General features: G+C 45.0%; 1 protein-coding gene across 1 annotated transcript in view; it reads right to left on the bottom strand.

The window, feature by feature from the left end:
- Window positions 1–19326, bottom strand: part of TTC23L (tetratricopeptide repeat domain 23 like) — a 143703-nt gene that overhangs the window by 110553 nt on the left and 13824 nt on the right. Inside the window, exon 3 of the mRNA XM_086962930.1 lies at window positions 3930–4119. Within this exon, the coding sequence (XP_086819056.1) occupies window positions 3930–4119 (190 nt within the window). The remainder of the gene's footprint in view (window positions 1–3929; window positions 4120–19326) is intronic.

The raw sequence follows: 19326 nt of genomic DNA, 5'->3' as shown, positions 1-19326 counted from the left end.
CCACATAGTGGTACTAAAGAGCCACTGTGCACAATTAAGATGGGAGCTTGAGGACTGGACAGAAGCTGAAGGGTCACCATGAGCTTATCCAACCCCTGGTTCATAATCACAATCTTCAAATGATATAGGACTAACATGTCTCAGTCATCCCTCATGTACACAATGTTTACACAACAACCAGCACATTCAAGCTCTACTCACTGAAAAAAATCTAACAACTGCTAAATGTGTCAGTAACCAACTTCTGCATGGTATCCTGGAGGCACTACTGATCTCACACACTCTATTTAACAAGTTATAACTGTATCTCATTTCAGCAACAATGCTTTTTTGTTGCTGATCTTACTACATGTGTCCTGCCCCAAAGTTCCCCAGAAGATCATTACAAAGCAACATATCTAATTAAATATCCTACCCTTCAACTGCAAATTTGTATAAAGAATATCCAACTAACTTCAAAAAATATTCCACAAACAGGTCTCAGAAAGAAACTTACGGTCTAAGTAGAGTTTACTAGAGCGGGTAGGGGAATACATTGCAAGCCAACATACCACTCCAAGGACATCCTGCTACAACATGACCATCAAAGCCATTTTCCATGCCTCTGTACTAGAAACTGAAAAAGTACCTTTTTACCAATTCTTCTTCAATATTCCCTTATCTAGTCCCCTTTGCCCACATCTCCCCAAGTCCCACACTGCATGCGATGATCAGAAGCTCCCCTTTTCCTTCCTGAAAACCATGGCCTAATGGCATCTTTAAACCACTCAAGCATCATCTAAATCCTACATACATTTTTTTTAAACATAGTGAGCTGTCCAGAAGTGCCATTCATAGTTACTTTGTGTTGATGTTCTTCTATCGCCCAAATGGATTAGAGGGACACATGATCACAGTTGTTGTCATGCAGTAGATCAGTCCATATTTCAAATAGTCACAAATCTTCCGTTGAAGAGGGGAAAGAATGTTATAACAAGATATAATATGAGGTCAGATACAATGGCCCTGAAAGCTGAGAAACAAATTCGATAAATCAGTTGATGCTTGAATCAACGGATTGGAAATTTGGTTGGCCTCTTCTAGCAAAGGGAAGGGCATGTACAATTTTACATTGAGGAAATTCTGAATAAACATGCTGATCCTCCCAAGACCCCCCTGCCACATCCATTTATCACACTTATAAAATATGCACTATGAATGCTGATGATTGGAGAAGCATATTTTATGTCCACATCTGGTAGACACATCCTAACTCCCTCTGCTGCTGGGCGGGTGTATTTCGAGGAGGGTGAATTTCATTGAACATCAGAAATAATTATAATTGATGAACTCTAATATTAGATCCATCTCAGATGTGCTTTTATTGGAAGATAGCAAGGGGGAAATTATGACTGCGGCATGTGTTAGCAGCACAACAGTGGAAAACTGTAAAACAAAACAGGTTCCACTTGAGAAACAGCACCTACTGGAGAAGAGGATTACAGGGTCCTCAAGAAGAAAGGAAGATAAAGTTGAGCAGTAGAGGTCTAGGAAGGTATATTATATTGTTGATAATAGGCTGTTATGCAGAAATCTTCTAGCAGCCATTATGGAAGGAGGTCAGGTGCCCCAGCCCCGTGACATCACTTGGCTGCCACCATTGGATACTTCACCAAGATACAACCAGGACCTCTGCCATAAAGCCATGAGAAGCCTGACAAGCATCAGCAGTCACTATGGTAGGACCTAATGTGTCCTAATATGTCCTCTCCCTGGTCATGCTGGCAGGTATTGAGAAGCTGCAATAGGCTTAAACCATAATTCTATTATTACAGATCTCACACAGCATCTTCGACCAGATGTCATACCAGGGCAAACTATGTCTCTTTTAAGCATATAATAAGTACAGCATCCTCCAACTACTTAACATCTTGCCTGTTGACTTCACATTCTCAGGAAACATCACCGCCAGGTCCATGAAGGAAAAAACCTAGACCAGCAAGAGAACACTAACATCTCACGACATGGTATTATCTCAAAGGCAACACTCAGGCCGCCATTACTCAACCATGTAAACCCTGCCACCTGCCTTTAGACTGGGATTTGAATGGCCATTTCACCATCCCACTGAAACCTAGTAGAATCTGATCACCATGACAGCTACCGCTAACCATCCACAGAAACCACACAGCTTTAAATTCATGCTGGGACTGCAGGTGATCCACCCTTTTCATGCTCTAAGTCCCGATACACTAAAGAGCTCTTAGACAACAAGTGAGCCAGCCAGAGCAGGAGAAGTGATGACAGCACTAGAAAAATATTTTCAGGAGACAAAAGAACTTTACACAACATGTATGAAACTCATCACTTAAGCCCCTATTTTACGAACATCCTTAACTTGACATTCAAGAGAAGAACAATCAAGACAACGAAACACGGTCTCAACCATCACTGTCCCCCAATGTTCATCTGACCGTCCTTACATCCATCTTATTGCCCAATGTTTACAATTGTAGTCACTCACAGTGAAGAGAGCCAATGGTGAAGTCAGCTGATACACTACCCCAGCCTGCATGCTCTGGTGGGCTGAAGGAAAAGAGAAACAACACTTCAGCAAGCCAATTGATGAAGAGAGCTCACCAAGAAGCCCTCTAATATCTATCTATCTATCTATCTATCTATCTATCTATCTATCTATCTATCTATCTATCTATCTATCTATCTATCCATCTATCCATTTATATATCTATCCATCTGTTCCATAGCGCAAACCTATCTAAAAGGCAGCAGAGCTCTGTACATGCTCAACAGCAAGAACTTTGGGGAGGAAGCTGAGTTTTTGATGGTTAATGCATTGTGATGTAGTGTGTTTTAAAGAGTCAAGTCTTCAATTCTTTCCTAAATTCAAGCAGAATTGGGAAAGTCTTGATGGATATCGCAATATTGTTCCAGATCCTAGGTACACACATGCCTTGTTTTTGTTTTACACTTCCTAATCTGCAGCCTGATGGTGTCCTGGCTGTGTGTGCACAGATGTGGTGAGTTTGTCTGGAATAAAACGGGGCGGGTGTGTGCTGGTCATGGTGGCTTTCTAAGTAATGCAGCTAGTATTAAATATGGCGCGGACTAGTAAAGGAGCCAATGGAGTCCCATCTGGATGGGGTGATGCGATCTATATATATACCTAAATATGTGGTCAAAAGATATGTGCATTTTTGTGACGATTTTTTGGGGGCTGTTGAGACAGCTATAGGTCAATGAAAAATAGTATTGGGTGTGGTAGGAGGACCTTCTGCCATCCGCCAGGACAGCATCAGAGTTGCTTAATTTACTTGCTCAGTGCAATCTTTGTATGAAAGGTTTTTCCAGAGATGCTTCTGGTACCCACTCAGCCCTGAATCCAAGGGCTGCAGCCCTGAAAGAGTGCTGCAACATGGAAAGTAGGAGTAAGCATGATCTCAGAAGTGCATGGCTGGAGGAGGTCTGAGAGAGCTACAAAGAGCCCAGGGTAGTAGTGGACGTTATAAGGAGACTTGATAAAGAGACCATAGCTTTCAGATGTCAACTGGACAACAAAGAGCTGAAGATAGCGTTGTAACACTTTGCATCATCCATGGTCCTTTAAATCATTAAACACCAATGAGCTGCCAAGAAAAACATAACATGAGAATTTCAATAAAACAAATATCTCCAGTCTGGGTTTACAGACAAGTGGGAATAGTGACACTGCCCTGCAGAGTGAGTTAAACAACCACTTCTGGGGGGTGGGGAGGCCTATAATGGAGCGGTGAGCTATACATTTTGCTACCATTATGCCATTTGGTGTACATCTTGTGCCTAGCCATGTGAAAAATGGCCTTCATGCACTTTACTTCTATTGCAAATCCAGCAGGCAGGAAGGAGAGTAAATGTAACAGATGTAGGGAATATACTTCAAACACAGTATATACCTCTTTTTCTTTAACAAACTCTTCCACCATTGAAAGTGCATGAGCTAATTTTTCTTCTGGTCCAGAATCACCATCGATATACTGTTTTCTTCTGCTTGATTGTTTGGTCTCGCGCCAACTTTCTCTTGATGTACTACCATCCACAGATTCATTCAGATTTTCAGTGGAAAATGTATTTACACGCTGCAACCTAAAAAAACAGACACATATTGGTTGGCTGGGTCTTTCCTACACGCGTCTGATGATAGAGAGATTAGGGCATCTGGTGTTTATTAATAAATACAGACACATGAGGGGCACATAGCTTTCAGACTCTTAAACTTGGCATGGAAATCACTGTTGAGCATAAGATGATCACTATACATTATAAAGGTACCATATAATGAAAATAAGAAAGTAGCCCCATTGCGCGAAGGTCTGCCCGTAGTGGTCATACCATGTAACAGTTTGTGGAATATTTGTATACTTCATTCAGAGCTTAGATGCAGGAGGATAATTCACAAATGACTAAAAATTATTTTACAGAACTCTCCTGAAGCATGGAAGTCTTTCTCTTGCTAACAGATCACAGAATTTCAGAAAATCATGTGAGCACTCTCTAAGGTTAGACAGGAACTGTACATTTTCATAGGTCCCCTGGAAATTCATTAGACCTCTGGCCAAACTTCTATGGCTAATTCAAGTACCTCAAAAATACTGAGAAAATGTTCTGGCGGTAGCACACTCCTGTGTCTACTCTTAAACAGCTAACATATAGAGGTTGGATACATTTGCATAACAACTTCTGAGCTGCTTTTCTTTAAGGAAGCTACACTCCTTAATTAGAGGATCAATTCTAAGACATTATGTTATTTAAAAATGGAGAACCAATGAGGTGTGACTTTTCCAAAGTGAATTGAAGATATGATATCCTTTCTTGGTGTGTAGATCTTTTTAGGTCAGGGTTGCTATTCTGCTCTTTGCCAGAGCTAATGTCAGCACAACACTCAACATCACACACTGAAAGGGGCTTTGTGTCAGTCCCTGCTAGCCATTAGATGGTTTGGGTGCACCCCCTTTATGTGATTGGCTTGCTGAGTTGTCCGTCACATTTTGAGAGCACCCACTGCATTTTGTATTTTACATATTTTGCATAGGTGTGCCTGGAAAGAGGATTACATGATTCTGCGTGTTTCAAAAGAAACCCACTAAACCATCTGATAGACATGGACAGAGGGCGTGCCATTAGGCAGCCAATCCTTGCCTGTTGCTGGTTTTAATAGGGCAGAACAAGCAGCAGCAGTGTGAGCAGATTCTCTAGCGTGAAGTGAGCAGCAGTAAAAGAGTGACTGTGCTGATGACATGAAGTTGTATGCACCGGTGCTCTCAAGTGCTTGCCTGTTCTTACTCACACCAGTGTGTTCACAGTTTGTCCCCAGGGTTGCAGTGTCCACGCCCATCCTCAAATCACACTTTCCACCTGGTTAAACACGTTTACTTGATTGGTTTTATTCGAGTGTTTTCTATCAAGCATAACAGACGTCGTGTGTCTCTTCTTGGCTGTGGCATGCATTTGTCTATGCAGAGTTGACGGTGCAGAGCACGCTGCTGGACTAAGCTAAGAAAGCGAAACAAAAGGGGATGATGGATAGAGCGCTTGAGCAAATCAAACACTCACCCCCAGTCAACTGATCTGGGTTTAATACATCACCATTCTTTAGCTCACTCTGCCACCCCAGTTCAGACATGGCCATATGCAAATCAGTCTGACCCTGTGCCTCATGGGAACAGTCCAGCCCGAACTGCCAAGCCATGTCTTCCCTGGACCGGAAACAAGCATCCTGGGACCGGTTTCGGATTCATAATCCTCACCAGCCAGGCCATCTTGAATCCAGTGGCCAAGTGAGCAAGGGACTCACGCCTGAGCATACCCTGCCAACTTACGGCGAACAAAGCGAAACAAAAGGGGATGATGGATGGAGGGTTTGAGCAAATCAAACACTCACCCCCAGTCAACTGATCTGGGTTTAATCCATCACCATTCTTTAGCTCACTCAGCCACCCCAGTTCAGACATGGCCATATGCAAATCAGTCTGACCCTGTGCCTCATGAGAACAGTCCAGCCCTCCCAAGAGTTGCTGGTTATATTGCAACTAATTGGGGTTAGTTGTTTGCCCATTTCGCGCGTTTTTCTGACAGCGGACCAAAAGAGGCCGCTATTTTTCAGGTTAGCGCTCCCAACCAGCGACTCCCATTGTTCTGTTAGTAATGCAGCCTTCCTTTCGGCTATCTTAAATTTTTAACATTTCCTGGCTGCCTGAACCTCTACCAGGCACCTTGGTTTAGTGGTTAATGCCCTGCGCAGTTCCCTATTTGCTAGTGAGCAGGCAGAGTCAAACCACCTGGGTTCTTTCCGCTCTTTTGGTAATGGAACTGACGAAGAAGCTTTTATTGCTGAACACAGTTTACCGAAATCATCGATTATCCTGTGGCATTTCCCATCCGTAGTTAAGCAAGAATTAATAGGTTAGGGTGTTCCCTGTTTACACTCTCTAGTATAGCCCCGCTGTCGACTCCCCTCCATTTCAGGCGCAAACCGTCGCCTGTGGGTGTAATATCTCTTGCCCCGTTTAAGTTAGCATATACCTTGTTAGGGCCTAATTTTAACGTTACAGTGAGGGGGTTATGATCACCAAACGAGGTTTCTACCACTGTAGATTTTGTCACACAATTTGATAAATGGGGAGACATAAAAATAAAATCAATTGTGGAAGAACAGTCCCGCCCTCTGAACGTAGGAGCGTGGAATTCGCTAGGAGTGTGGCTTATATTCATAGCGTTATTGAGAGTATGCTCAGTTAATATATTAGCTAGTTCAATACCCCTTCGTTCAGCCTGATCTGAGTGATTTCTATCCTCAGTTCTACGATTCTTAACAATTTTTGCGTTAAAATCCCCCCGATTAGAATTCCTGTTTCCTCCCCAATTTCAGCACTGGTTTCAAGGTTCCGTAAAGTCTTAGAGAGTGCTTCAAATTTTTTGTTAGGTACAGAACAAAAATCATTGTTATAAAAATTAGTTAAATAAATCCGGGTCTTTCGCTTGAACTCTAAAATCTGTATATTCGAGTTTCCTCTTGAAAGGTCTGTGATTGTGCCACCGGCCAGTGTCTTAATGCTAATAAACAAGCCTCCCACTGCACGTCCTGAGTCAGGCTTGGGTGCTGTCATGCTGAAGCAATGGTACCCTTCAATATGTAGGTTCTCCACAGCCCAAGTCTCCTGGAACATAATAATGTCTTTACCATCCAGTAACTGAGACCATTCTGGGTTTGATAATCTTGACTCTAGCCCTGCCACATTCCAGCTAAGAATGGATAGATCACAATGATTGCTATGTCTAATTGGTTTACTTCTGACATTCTTAACTGTACTCTGCATGGGGTTAATTGATGTAGGAAGTACAACCTCTTGTGTAATTGCAGGTGTAATAATATGGCTTTGTACCGATATTTCCCGAGTTGAAATAGTTGACACCGAGGGTAAATATTCCTTCAATATCAACGCTTTCATCTCGGCATTCACCACTACTTCCCTTTATCTCCAGTCAGTCCTGATCTTCTAGATTTGAGAAGGCATATTCGAACCGATTAAAGGTTGGAATGTTGTATATAGGCCTCAACTCATTATGACCAAAATTTGAATTTACATTGGGACTGAAGTGTGGCCTCTCACTGTAATTGTGCAGGGGCATGATGGGGAAGTGTGGGTATGGCGTAGAGTGTCCCATGAATTTAGCCTGATAGTGCTGGGCTGGCCGTTCATGAGGTTGAAATCTTGGTTCAGTTGGTGAGATGGATATAAATCCCTGATTCCAAGATTTCGCTCCTGAAGTTGCGCGGCCGGGTAAGACATGGGATTAGGAGTTGGGGCTAGGTGTCTATAAAAGTAACCCAGGGGAAGCAAAGCCGTATTGAATTCCCAGGGTGAGGGTAGTGGCGCATTAGCAAGGGTTTTTCGAGCCCATTGAGGGGACCTGAAGTTTATGACTACGCAGTCTCCCTCAAACTTTTTTCTCAGTGGGCCCACCCACCCGACTCTTTGTGTTTGAATGATCTCCCTTGCTCCTTCCATTGGGAAATTGCAATTAGTGGATAACCAGTGGAGGATCCTGTTATTGAGAGTTGTGTGATTTTCCTCTTGGTCGTTCTTTAGTTTAGGCACATTGACCAAAATCAACACGTATGCCCCGCATTCAGGCGGGAGATTGATTCGGGTAGGGATCTTCTTCGTATTGGTTACCGTACTAAATTCAGATTGGACTATAAGGCGATTTTGGGGATCATTCTTAGGTTGATGGGTTGGGGCCTTTTTACTTTTATCAGCGTTGGGATCCATCCTTGCCACACTGGCTGCCTTAGTCGTATTTAAATTGGGAACGTGTTTAGCTAGGGGTTGGGTTTTACTTGTGCTAGGTACGGACATGGTTGGAGTTGATTTATTATGGTCAACTATTTTTGAATTTGTGTTAGGACCACTGTTTTTAGCCTTAGTGCAACCTAGTGTCCCAACATTAGGTTTATTTGTTAGAGTCTGCCCTGTGCCCAATTTTAATACATGATCATCCAACGCTCTCAACCTCTTATCCAGGTTTAGGATTTGTTGGTTAATTGGTCCTAAGAGGGTGGACAATAGTGTCTCCATCCTCCCCCAGAATGCTTCATTCCCCGATGCTACGCTAGCTTCTATGAGGGGGGTTTTGGTTGCCATTACTTCGTATTCTCCCTTGTCCTTTTCCCGCTCTGCGGGGGCAGGAGCCCTCCGATTTCGCTTGCGCCCTCCCTTAGTTCTATGTGTTTTAGTGGTGACTCAGTGTCTAGGTGCTTCAGTTTTCTTTTAGCTCTTTGGCCCCGGGTTCTCGCAGGAATGCTGTCGCTTTTGTCCCCCTCAGTATTTGATATATCAGGATCCACATATGAATCGTTACCATCTAAGTGTGATGGTCATTTACCAATAGTGCGCAGGAATCTTGACTGATATTCATGTCAGGCCTGAGCAGGGTGGGTGTTGATGATAACCTACTGCCTGGGGTGAATTGTGCCAATGGGGCCGTGTCTACGATTATGCAGTTCTCATTAGAGTCTATGCCTGGAAGTCCTGCGTAGGAAGCAACAAGTAAAGAGTCCTCTGAATTATCTTGGTTCAAAAGAAGGGGGGGCAGGCTGGATGGGAGTGAAAAGCGCCTTTCAGTATTCTGATTGGCAGTGGCAACAACATCAATTGTCTTCTGGAGCATTTTGTCAATGGCGGTCAGTGTTGGCCGCGGGGTGGTAATAGTTGTTGGGTGAGCCAGTTTATGCACGTCTTTTGGCCTGGATACTGCCGGTGTCCTTTTCCCCATGATTCTAAACTGTTATTTAGTCGATAAAATATACTTTATCACTGACCTGATGTAGGTCCCAGGGATGGTGTGAAGGGACTGCCAAGGGGGGTGGCCCAGCCCAGTCTCTTTCGGTCTCTGAGGGCCTCAGAGGGCCCGCCCTTTGCCCGGGCTTCGCCCGGCGCGTCCCGCGTGCGTCCACGCGGGACGAGGAAGTGGGCGTAGCTTTATGCACCTCCTGGCGCTGTGTGATGAGGGGGGAGGCGTCCTGGCGTCGAGGCTGCTGGGGGCTGTAGTTCCCTTGTTGTCCCGACCGGCGGAGCCAAGCCCGGCCAGTCAGGAAGTGCAGGTCGATGGATTGCGGCAGAGCAAAGCCCGGCCGCCCCACAGCCACAGAAGAAAACCTCCCGGAAACTGCCCTGTGTGTTCACGTGTGTCAGCCCTAAGGCCCGAGCTGAGACAGCTTCCCCTGTGTGCACTCATAGCAGCACCCGAGCACTTCACAGTTCTTTAAAAGACCATTTACGTGTTAATGAAGCTTTGTTATATTTCACCTCTTAGCGTCACTGCATCTCCACACTGACAATCACTGCTCCCCCGGCCCCCACAGAGCAGAGTCTCTGAGAGTCCGTGCTGCTGCAAAAGGCAGTGTTTGCTGACACCATTTAATTTAGTTTTTTAAACACAGGTACAATGTGTCTGCACGGTCCGCCGGCCACCAAGGAAGGCTTGCCGGGCCGCTGGAGGCCCATAGGCCGTACTTTGAGTACCCGTGTCCTATGCCATCATTAATTTGTCCACCATGCCACCTGAGAAGCAAAGCACCACATGCAAATAAGCCTTAGCCCTGCTCCATGGGAACAGTCTACCATGCTCAGCCAGGTTAGGTGCCCTCTAAAAAGGACCCATGCATCCCCAGACCGGCTGTGGCCTAGTTACCCCTGTCACTGAGGTCTAGCTTGAGTCATGTGGCACAGTGAGGAAAGCCATAACTGATGGGTATGCCCAGAAGCGAGTTTAAAAAAAAAATGTAATCACCCTTTATTTGGTATTTCAATTGCGCCATGTGCCTTGTATATTATACAATGAACAATAAAAATAGAGCACACAATTCAGCAGACGCATATTGCAAAGCATCATGCACTGGATCTGAAAAGCCAAAAGCAAATCCAATAATGCAATAACACAATGTAGGGCATCCCAATTAAGCGAGGGCAAGTCAAGGCTGTCACCTATTATGTGGGATATCGACTGTGAGGTGTGCTGTAGTATGGGTTGATCCCATTAAGAGTTAGTGACGCCATTCTCCATCATGGCGTGAGAGGGTGACTGGGGGCCCCCTCTATGTGAATTCCAGTTCACTTGAGCAGTGGTGGCTGGTGATATTTGAAAGTGGTGAGACGTAAACTTTGTGGGTGAGCTCCGTGGCAAGCAGGCCCAGGCCAGGACTTCAACCAGTCACAGTGACGTGATGCAGCACTCTCGAGTCTCGCGTCTCCACGGGTACGCGGGGGCCACAACAAGCAGCAGCCAGGGGGTTTGCACATCCAAAATGTATTTCACACATGTGATGCCAAGGCACACAGCATTTCTTTTATTTCTGCTTGATGAAGCAGCAGAAGAGAACCAGGGCCGCATCCATAACGGCTCAGGAAAACGCGCAAAACACTGTCGCAATAAAAATGGAAACTACAAACAATTAGAACAAGGCAGGCATCACACTGTACGATGATACTGATAGTAGCACGGCACCCAGGTCCTGGCTGGCAATGCCTGATGATCTGCCGTCTGCTGCGGCACCTCACTGGCAGTGGTTGAGGCCCTGGCATGGGCCTGCATAATTCGTTGAAGGTTAAGGGCGCGGATGAGACCGCGGTCATTTGATGCTAATTTGGCACTGTCTGGCACAGGGGTGGACCGTCTCAGCCACGCCGTCGACGAATTATGCAGCAGGCCCAGACCAGGGCCTCAACCAGCTCCAGTGACGTGACGCAGCAGTCTTGACTCTCGCGTTGCGTCTCCCGAGTCCCAAGTTCCCAACTAAAGAAAGTGAGCACAGCACAGCAGCCAAGCCAACAGCTCCTGATTGCTGTGTTCTGCTCTGGCTGGCCACACAGTTTGGTACAGTTCTGGTCGGTCACGTCAAAGACATGGCTGGGCCTGGGGGCCGGGCGTGGGCCACAACAGGTTTCAGTGACTGCCTGCCTGCTGGTCAATCTAGTCACATGCAGTGAATAACTGAGGCTGAATGCAACACCACCAACCCACTCACAGTCAACAATAATAAAAGCAGCTAATATAGACAGTAGTAGTAGGACTAGCTCACTGCGTGTCGATCCTTTTTGTTTTTTCCACGAGTTAGACCAACGACTACTGACTCGATGTCCATGGCATTGGCAGGCAGCTCTGCTCAGCTCAGAGAAACTACTACGAGAGGGACTGGACGCTTTGTTCCGAGTCCAGGGGCAACGAGGCCAGGGTAGCGGTCAGGGCAGCGGAGCTTGACTGACTCAATGGAAGTGATCTAGTCCTGACTCTCTCTCACTCAGCCACTCCCTGTTCTGCTTGTGGCTGGCACGCATGCACAGAGGGGAGGGGGGAGCACCCGGAGCAGAGAGAGCAGCAGAGCGGGGCTGAGTGAGCTTGAGGGCAGGCAGGTGGCAGGCAGCAAATGATGACCATGACCAATCACTGCACTGCTTTATAATAAAGCCATGCAGTGATTGGTCAAAATGCCCCATGCTCCTGGACATGCCCCCTCTGACTGCCTAGAGACAAGCAGCCAATCCAGGCACTGCTAAAGTAGCGCTATTGGCCTGGGGCAGGAGACCTCACCGCTCCCTAGGAAGCTGTGGGGCTGCGGCTTCTACCCATGCCCTCCTCCTCATTTTGCATAGGCGAGAGTGCAAGACCCTCAAGACTGCGCATGTCGGGCTGGCCAGGGAACCAGGGAAAGGCACCTGGCCAACCTGACATAAGCATTTTGCTGCACTGGCCCCAGGGAAGGACTGCCTCAACTACTGCTGCTCCTAGCCCCTACCCCACCCCCCAGTGACATCACGTGGCATGCCCGCGGCAGAGTCAGATACAGCTGACTGCTTCGTGCCACGGGCTGATATTTTTTTATTATGTGCTGCTGCTGGTGAACCTGGTGGACGGCGGGGTGCAAAATAATCAGTGGGGCGACGCCCCAACGCCCATACAGAGGAACCGCAACTGCACCTGAGGCACACCATGTGCACTGATGTAAAGCGGACGTGCAAGGTTCTGCCAGCTGTCCCCTTTTTTTCTGCGTGCGTAGAACCTGGGTATATCCATTCATGTGGCGGTTCATCTTGTAGATAATGCGTTTGCATTCCGTAATTGTAGGCAGTTCAAAGAGCCAGTCAGTTCCACTGGGCACCACTGGTTTCTTCCAATGGCGTAAGATGCATAGTTTAGCTGTAGCCAAATCGTTGCAAGCCACCGTTTTCCATGCTTTGTTGAGATTTCTCAGCCAGACATATCATGTAAGAGAGGCAACTTGTCCCAGACGTGAGCCCAGCGCTCACTGTGCCGTAGGTCTCCAGCTACACCTCAATGATGTGGCCCATATAGGCCAAAAGCAGTTTGGGGTTGCTTGGACTGTCAACTAGAGGTGGCATGGCTTGACCATGCAGTTCAGGCTGGATTCTTCTATTAGAGCAGGACAAAGAATAATTCGCATATGGCTGATCTCTGTCTAGAATAGCCCAGTGGGTAAAAAATGATGGACTGGAATGTGGCCTGATTAATCGCAAGTAGCTGAGAATGATTCAAACATTCCTTCCATCGCTTTGTTGTTTGTTGAAATGCCCAGTAATGGGACGATCTTAGAGAGATTGTACATGTGGACTTGAAACACCTTAACTACTGGCAGACACTGGGAAGAGGATAGCAACTCGCCGTGTACCTGAAAGGATAGACTACGAGTCACCAGAATTCTCGCCTGAGCAATCACATGGGCATTAGATAAGAGGAGGGATAAGGCTGAATCCTGAAGAATGCCACATCTTATGGGCTGATGATCCGAAATAAATTATTCTAGATGAACTTGTGGAAATGTGATCCACCATTGGTGACTGAGGCAACAGAAAAAAAGACACCTATCGCTACACCTTAACAGTCTGAAAACAGGGATACGATCAGACCAATTGAAAGAGAGTGCACGAGTACGGAAAACCAGGCACGCTACACCCCCTACCTGGAAATATATTCTGGATTTCCAGAATCAATATAATATTACCTAGCACTCAGATGAATCACACATTTTCTTTCATTGTACATAATGTCAATTTGAAACAATCCAATAAATATAATTTATCCTTGTTTAAGAAGAATACGAAATAGTCAAGATTGCAAAGCATTATCATTCTTGAGTTACTTGATCAGTGTTGTGGAAATGTGTTTGAAAAGATTTGCTGAAAGGTTCAAAAGAATCAATCCTGCTGTCCTCCTTTTACCAGAGCTCCAACAGCAATTTCTCATCTTCTTGAATGACAGACTCTGTGTCTCAGAGGGACATGAACCCTGGCTGATAACCTATCAAAGGCATATTTGTATTATTTAGAAAATATTCTTGCCGTTATTGAATGGGGCAATAGTGTAGCTTATCCAAAGACTGTCACTAAAAATCAAAATTACACAAATAAACTACATACATCATAGTTACCTGCCACCAAAGCGCATCATGTAAATGTTTCCTGAGGTATTGGCCCATTACTTCCAGGCAGACTTTTACCACATGCACAGATATTTAAACCTTTTGCCGCAGGTCATTTGATAAATTGTGTATATTATAAGGGAAATAGTGTCTGTGGACCCATTGATATGCCAAATGGTTCTGATGCCAAGCCCAAAGTAATTTAGGGGTGTGTCCTCTTTGTATAGTCGGCCATAGTTCTTGCAAAAAGAAACATATTGATGGGTTGGAAGAGGTACATACAGTCCCAGGCTGCATAACTTGGCTCAGAGTTGTGAGGAAATGGATGGAAGGCAAAATAAGTGAATGGCGAGCTGTTGGGAGGTTGAAAGCCTGCTCCTGAATTGACGAATGTCGGTAGGTGATCTACTGAGGAGTGCAGAAGCTAAGTCAGGTGATATGTCACAGAAAACAGGTAGGCTATATTTGTAAATAAACTGCTGCTGAATGCGTTTCTGCGAGACTGTCAGAAGTTGAATAATTGGCATAGATATACTGCTCCAGGTTGCATGATACTACTGGTGACCTCTCACTGGTAGTTGGATGCCAGGGGTGTGTGGGGTGTGTGTGTGTGTGTGCGTGTGGGTGTATATATATATATATTATATATATATATATATATATATATATATATATATATATATATATACAGTAGGTATATATAGTTAGGACCTAGTTACCATAGGAAATTTCGAACATTCTATTGGGAATAACTTTGGCGCCGATTGAGGGATCTGCCTGTAATTTTCCTTAAATTTGCCTCGCTGCGCTCCGCTCCTTCCCTGAAAGTTTCGGGGGGATTTGTCAAGCGGGGGCTGAGAAAAAAGGGGGGTCCCAAAACATGTTTTCCCCATGTTAATTTCCATAGGGACATTCTGACAAGGCTACAGCTCGAACGGCTGAACGGAATTATACCAGATTTGGCAAAATGGTAGGGACTGGTATGCAGCAGTGCCTTTTGTATGTTTGGTGTAAATCCCTCCAGTAGTTCTTGAGAAAATTGAATTTGAAATTTTTCAAATGGCATTTTCTATGGGACCTTTAGACACAGCTACAGACCGAACGGCTGAACGAAATTACACCAAACTTGACAAAATGGTAGGGACAGGTATACAGTAGTGCCTTTTCTATATTTGGTGAAAATCCCTCCAGTAGTTGTTGAGAAAATGAATTTGAGGAAATTATATATCTATATGCGCTCAACATTCTATTGGGAATAACTTTGGCGCCGATTGAGGAATCTGTGTGTAATTTTCCAGAATTTTGGCCAGCTCCGCTCCGCTCCTTCCCTGAAAGTTTCGGGGGGATTCGTCAAGCGGGGGCCGAAAGGGGGGTCCCAAAACGTGTTTTCCCCATGTTAATTTCCATAGGGACCTTTAGGCACGGCTACAGCCCGAACGGCTGAATGGAATTACATCAAACTTGGCAAAATGGTAGGGCCTGGTATGCAGATGTGCCTTTGCTATGTTTGGTAAAAATCCCTCCAGTAGTTCTTGAGAAAATTGAATTTGAAATTTTTCAAATGGCATTTTCTATGGGACCTTTAGACACGGCTACAGCCCGAACGGCTGAACGGAATTACACCAAACTTGGCAAAATGGTAGGGACAGGTATGCAGCATGCCTTTTCTATATTTGGTGAAAATCCCTCCAGTAGTTGTTGAGAAAATTGAATTTGATCAAATTATATATCTATATGCGCTCACTGTACGCGCACCGTACACGTACGGTACGCGTACATGCACGTACCCTTACATACGAGAGCGAGTTACTGATTGGCTGGCAGTCGACTGTCAACATTCCAAACTGTCCAAACCAGGAAGTGTTGGCCACCATCTTGTTTTTCAGGAGAACTGAGGCACAAGAGAGCCCAAAACAAGAGTGGAAAACCCGAAAAAGGGGCAGGGTAGAGACCCCCCAACCCTCTAGCCCTTCTCAGGGGGTCCCAAAATGACCCCCAGGGCAAAAAAAAAAATTGTGGGGTTTGCACACCGTACGCGTAGGGTACGCGTACCGTGCGCGTACCCCACGATTAAAAATAAAAATAAAACATTTTTTGCACTTGGTGTTCCTTCTGGGACCCCCTGAGAAGGGCTAGGGGGTGAGGGGTCTCAACTCTGCCCCCTTTTCGCGTTTTCCACTCTTGTTTTGTGCTCTCTTGTGCCTCACTTCTCCTAAGAAACAAGATGGCTGCTCAGGTGGTCCCAGAAGGATAATAACATATATAAACGTTATCCGCTAATAGAATTAGCATTTACAAAACCTTTGTAATTTATTGAAAAAAAATATAGGTTTCACGCCTGACATAGTTAGGAATTAGCATTTAAAAAAACTTGCAAATTCACTTAAAAAACCATAGGTTTCAAGCGTTATATAGTTAGGAATTAGCATTTAAAAAACCTTGCAAATTCACTTAAAAAACCATAGGTTTCAGGCCTTATATAGTTAGGAATTAGCATTTAAAAATACATTGAAATTGCTCCTATATTGTTAGTTGTACTAACTATATTTCGCGCACCCGCAATCCACTGCTAATGATGTCACATATTACATCATTCATGACATGGTCAGTGACATCACTGATGACATCACTGATGACATCTCAAATGACATCACTGATGACATCACTGATGACATCTCATTTGACATCACTGATGACATCATCCAGTGACTGTGTGGTTCTGTGACTGTGTGTTTCATTCTTAAGTCCAGTTTTTAAGTCTTCTATTAAAACAAATTTGGACATTAAGGACTGTGAATCGTTTAATTTTAAAATTGAATTGAATGGCCAACACTCTGTTAGCGGGATTTGACTTTATCGACCGCCCTAAACCAAAGCCATTTTTCTTGACAACTTAGGCACCTTGCTGGCACATAAAGCAGAGCACCAGAACTTCACAGTGCTAGGGGATTTTAACTTCTATTTGGAAAAAATTGCCGACACTGAGACAAAAGCACTCTTAGACCATATGGACAGTGCAGAATTGCGCCAATTGGTTAAAGGACCAACTCACAGAGCTGGGTACTCTTTAGATGATGTCTTTTCAGATAATCCTTCTCTAAATTGGACTGGAGTGTTGCCCTTTGTCTGGTCAGACCATAAAGTAGTCCTATTTGACATTTCATTGCCGCTCAAAAATTACCTCAAAACTCTTAGAGAACCCTGTGTCAATCGCCCTTGGAAGAAAGTTGTAGCTAACTCCCTTAACCCTACTCTTTCAGAAATCTTACCTGACCTGTCCTCTGACCCCGACCAGGCCACAGTTCAATATCACACATGGCTTGACTCGGCCATGATACAACTAGCGCCCCCCAAACAATGTCTCCGATCCAGGAGGTTACCATTAGAACCCTGGTTTAATAATGACACATTGAAATCCCACAAACAACTCTGTCGCAATTCAGAGAGGAAGTGGAGACTTGAAAATAATACAAAGACCAGAATGGAATATAAAACCTCCCTCCAAAACTATAAGAAACTCATTCGCAGGGAAATGGCTGCATACTTCGCGGAGGAAATCCCAGAGGCTAATAACTGCCCAAAAGCGCTGTTCAGCACTGTAAAAAAACTTGCAAAGTTGCCGAATACGCCAGACATCAATATCAGTCAAGAATTCTGCAACTCACTAGCAGATTCCTTTCAGAATAAAGTTAAGTTTGTCTTCGACTTGTTTGCACAACAGGACAATAAGTCAGCCCAGACATTGGCCCAGCTTAACAAAAATGCAAGCAGTCCATCAGGACTTAACACAAAACTCCCTTAAATCAGTCACCCTGACTATTTACTCCTTCTCTACGTTAACTGTGGAACAAACCGCTAAACACATCGCGATGACCAAATCGGGCTCCCCATTAGACCCATGCCCTCCTAAAATCATGCACATATCACCTGAAATCATCGCCATCCCACTAACAGCGATTTTTCATTCAAAGTTCTTAACTGGTAAATTTCCCGCAGAATGGAAGATAGCCTCTATTCTTCTTTTAAAGAAATCGAACCTGGACACCAAGGAGACTCTTAATTACTAGTCGATATCTAGACTCCCGTTCCCTACAAAAGTGATTGAAAAGGCGATGAACACCGAACCTTTGGTCTTTATCAATGATAACAGCATTCTTGATTCCTCTCAGTTTGGCTTTCGTGCCCAGCATAGTACTGAGCTGGCCCTCATAACTGCACGGAGGAACTCAGGCTGATACTAGATGGTGGGGGGAACGCAGCTCTGATCCTTCTGGACCTGTTAGCAGCCTTTGATATGGTTAATCATGGGCTGCGGGAGCGAATCACTTCCATTGGGATCAAGGGAAAAGCGCTGTCCCTGTTGGGCTCCTTGCTGTCAGAACGTTCCCAGGAGGTGGGCCTGGGTAACATTGTATCAGTTCCCTTTACACTGCCCCGCGGAGTCCCACTGGGCTCTTCTCTGAGCCTAACCCTTTTTAATCTTTATGTCACCCCTTTGGCCAGAGTAGTAAGAAGCTATTGATTTACCCATGTGTCATATGCAGACGACACTCAGATCATCGTCTCGGTAAGCAGCCCAGCCAGTCAAGCAGTCACTAGGTTCCACAATTGTATGAGCCACATCGCCAACTGGATGTCAGATAATGGCCGGAACTTAAACTCAGCTAATACTGAGGTCTTGTTGCTGGGGAACAATCGAACTTTCTCGACAGATAGCTGGTGGCCAGTTCAAGTTGGCACACTGCCCAAAACAGTGCTTAAAGCCAAAAATCTTGGAGTAAGTTTTGACACCAAGCTGGTATTTGAGGCACAAATCAATTCGACCACCTCAGCATGCTTTTTCATCTTGATAATGCAGAGGAAAATACTTCCGGTAATACCCTTAAACTTGAGAATGACAGTGGTAACAGTGCTTATAGCTTCAAGACTGGACTACTTTAATGCCCTTTTATCCAGCGCCCCAAAGCGTAGCATTAATAAGCTACAGACGGTACAGAATGTGGCAGCTAGATTATTGCTGGGCATCTCCAAATTTGATTCAATCTCCTCGTCCTTGGCCCGACTCCACTGGTTACCTGTAGCTCAGAGGATTCAATTTAAATCTTTGTGCATTGCATTTAAATCCCTCAATAACAAGAGGCCAACCCATCCGGCAACATTTTTAAAACCCTATACACCTACTAGAGCCCTCAGATCCCCCAACCTGGGAAATCTACTTGTTCCTAGAGTAAGCAGGGCCAGATGGGGCGGCAAGAGCTTTACGACTACAACTGCCAGCCTATGGAACTCTCCACCCACTGAAAAAAAAGCCCAGTCTTCTCAAATTCAGGAAAGGCTATAAAACGTGGTTGTTCTCA

This window comes from Lissotriton vulgaris, chromosome 3_1 (genome assembly GCF_964263255.1).
Source record: "Lissotriton vulgaris chromosome 3_1, aLisVul1.2, whole genome shotgun sequence".
NCBI classification, from domain to species: Eukaryota; Metazoa; Chordata; class Amphibia; order Caudata; family Salamandridae; genus Lissotriton; species Lissotriton vulgaris.
The sequence above is the reverse complement of the archived record's forward strand: the minus strand, read 5'-3'. Positions and strand labels throughout refer to the sequence as shown.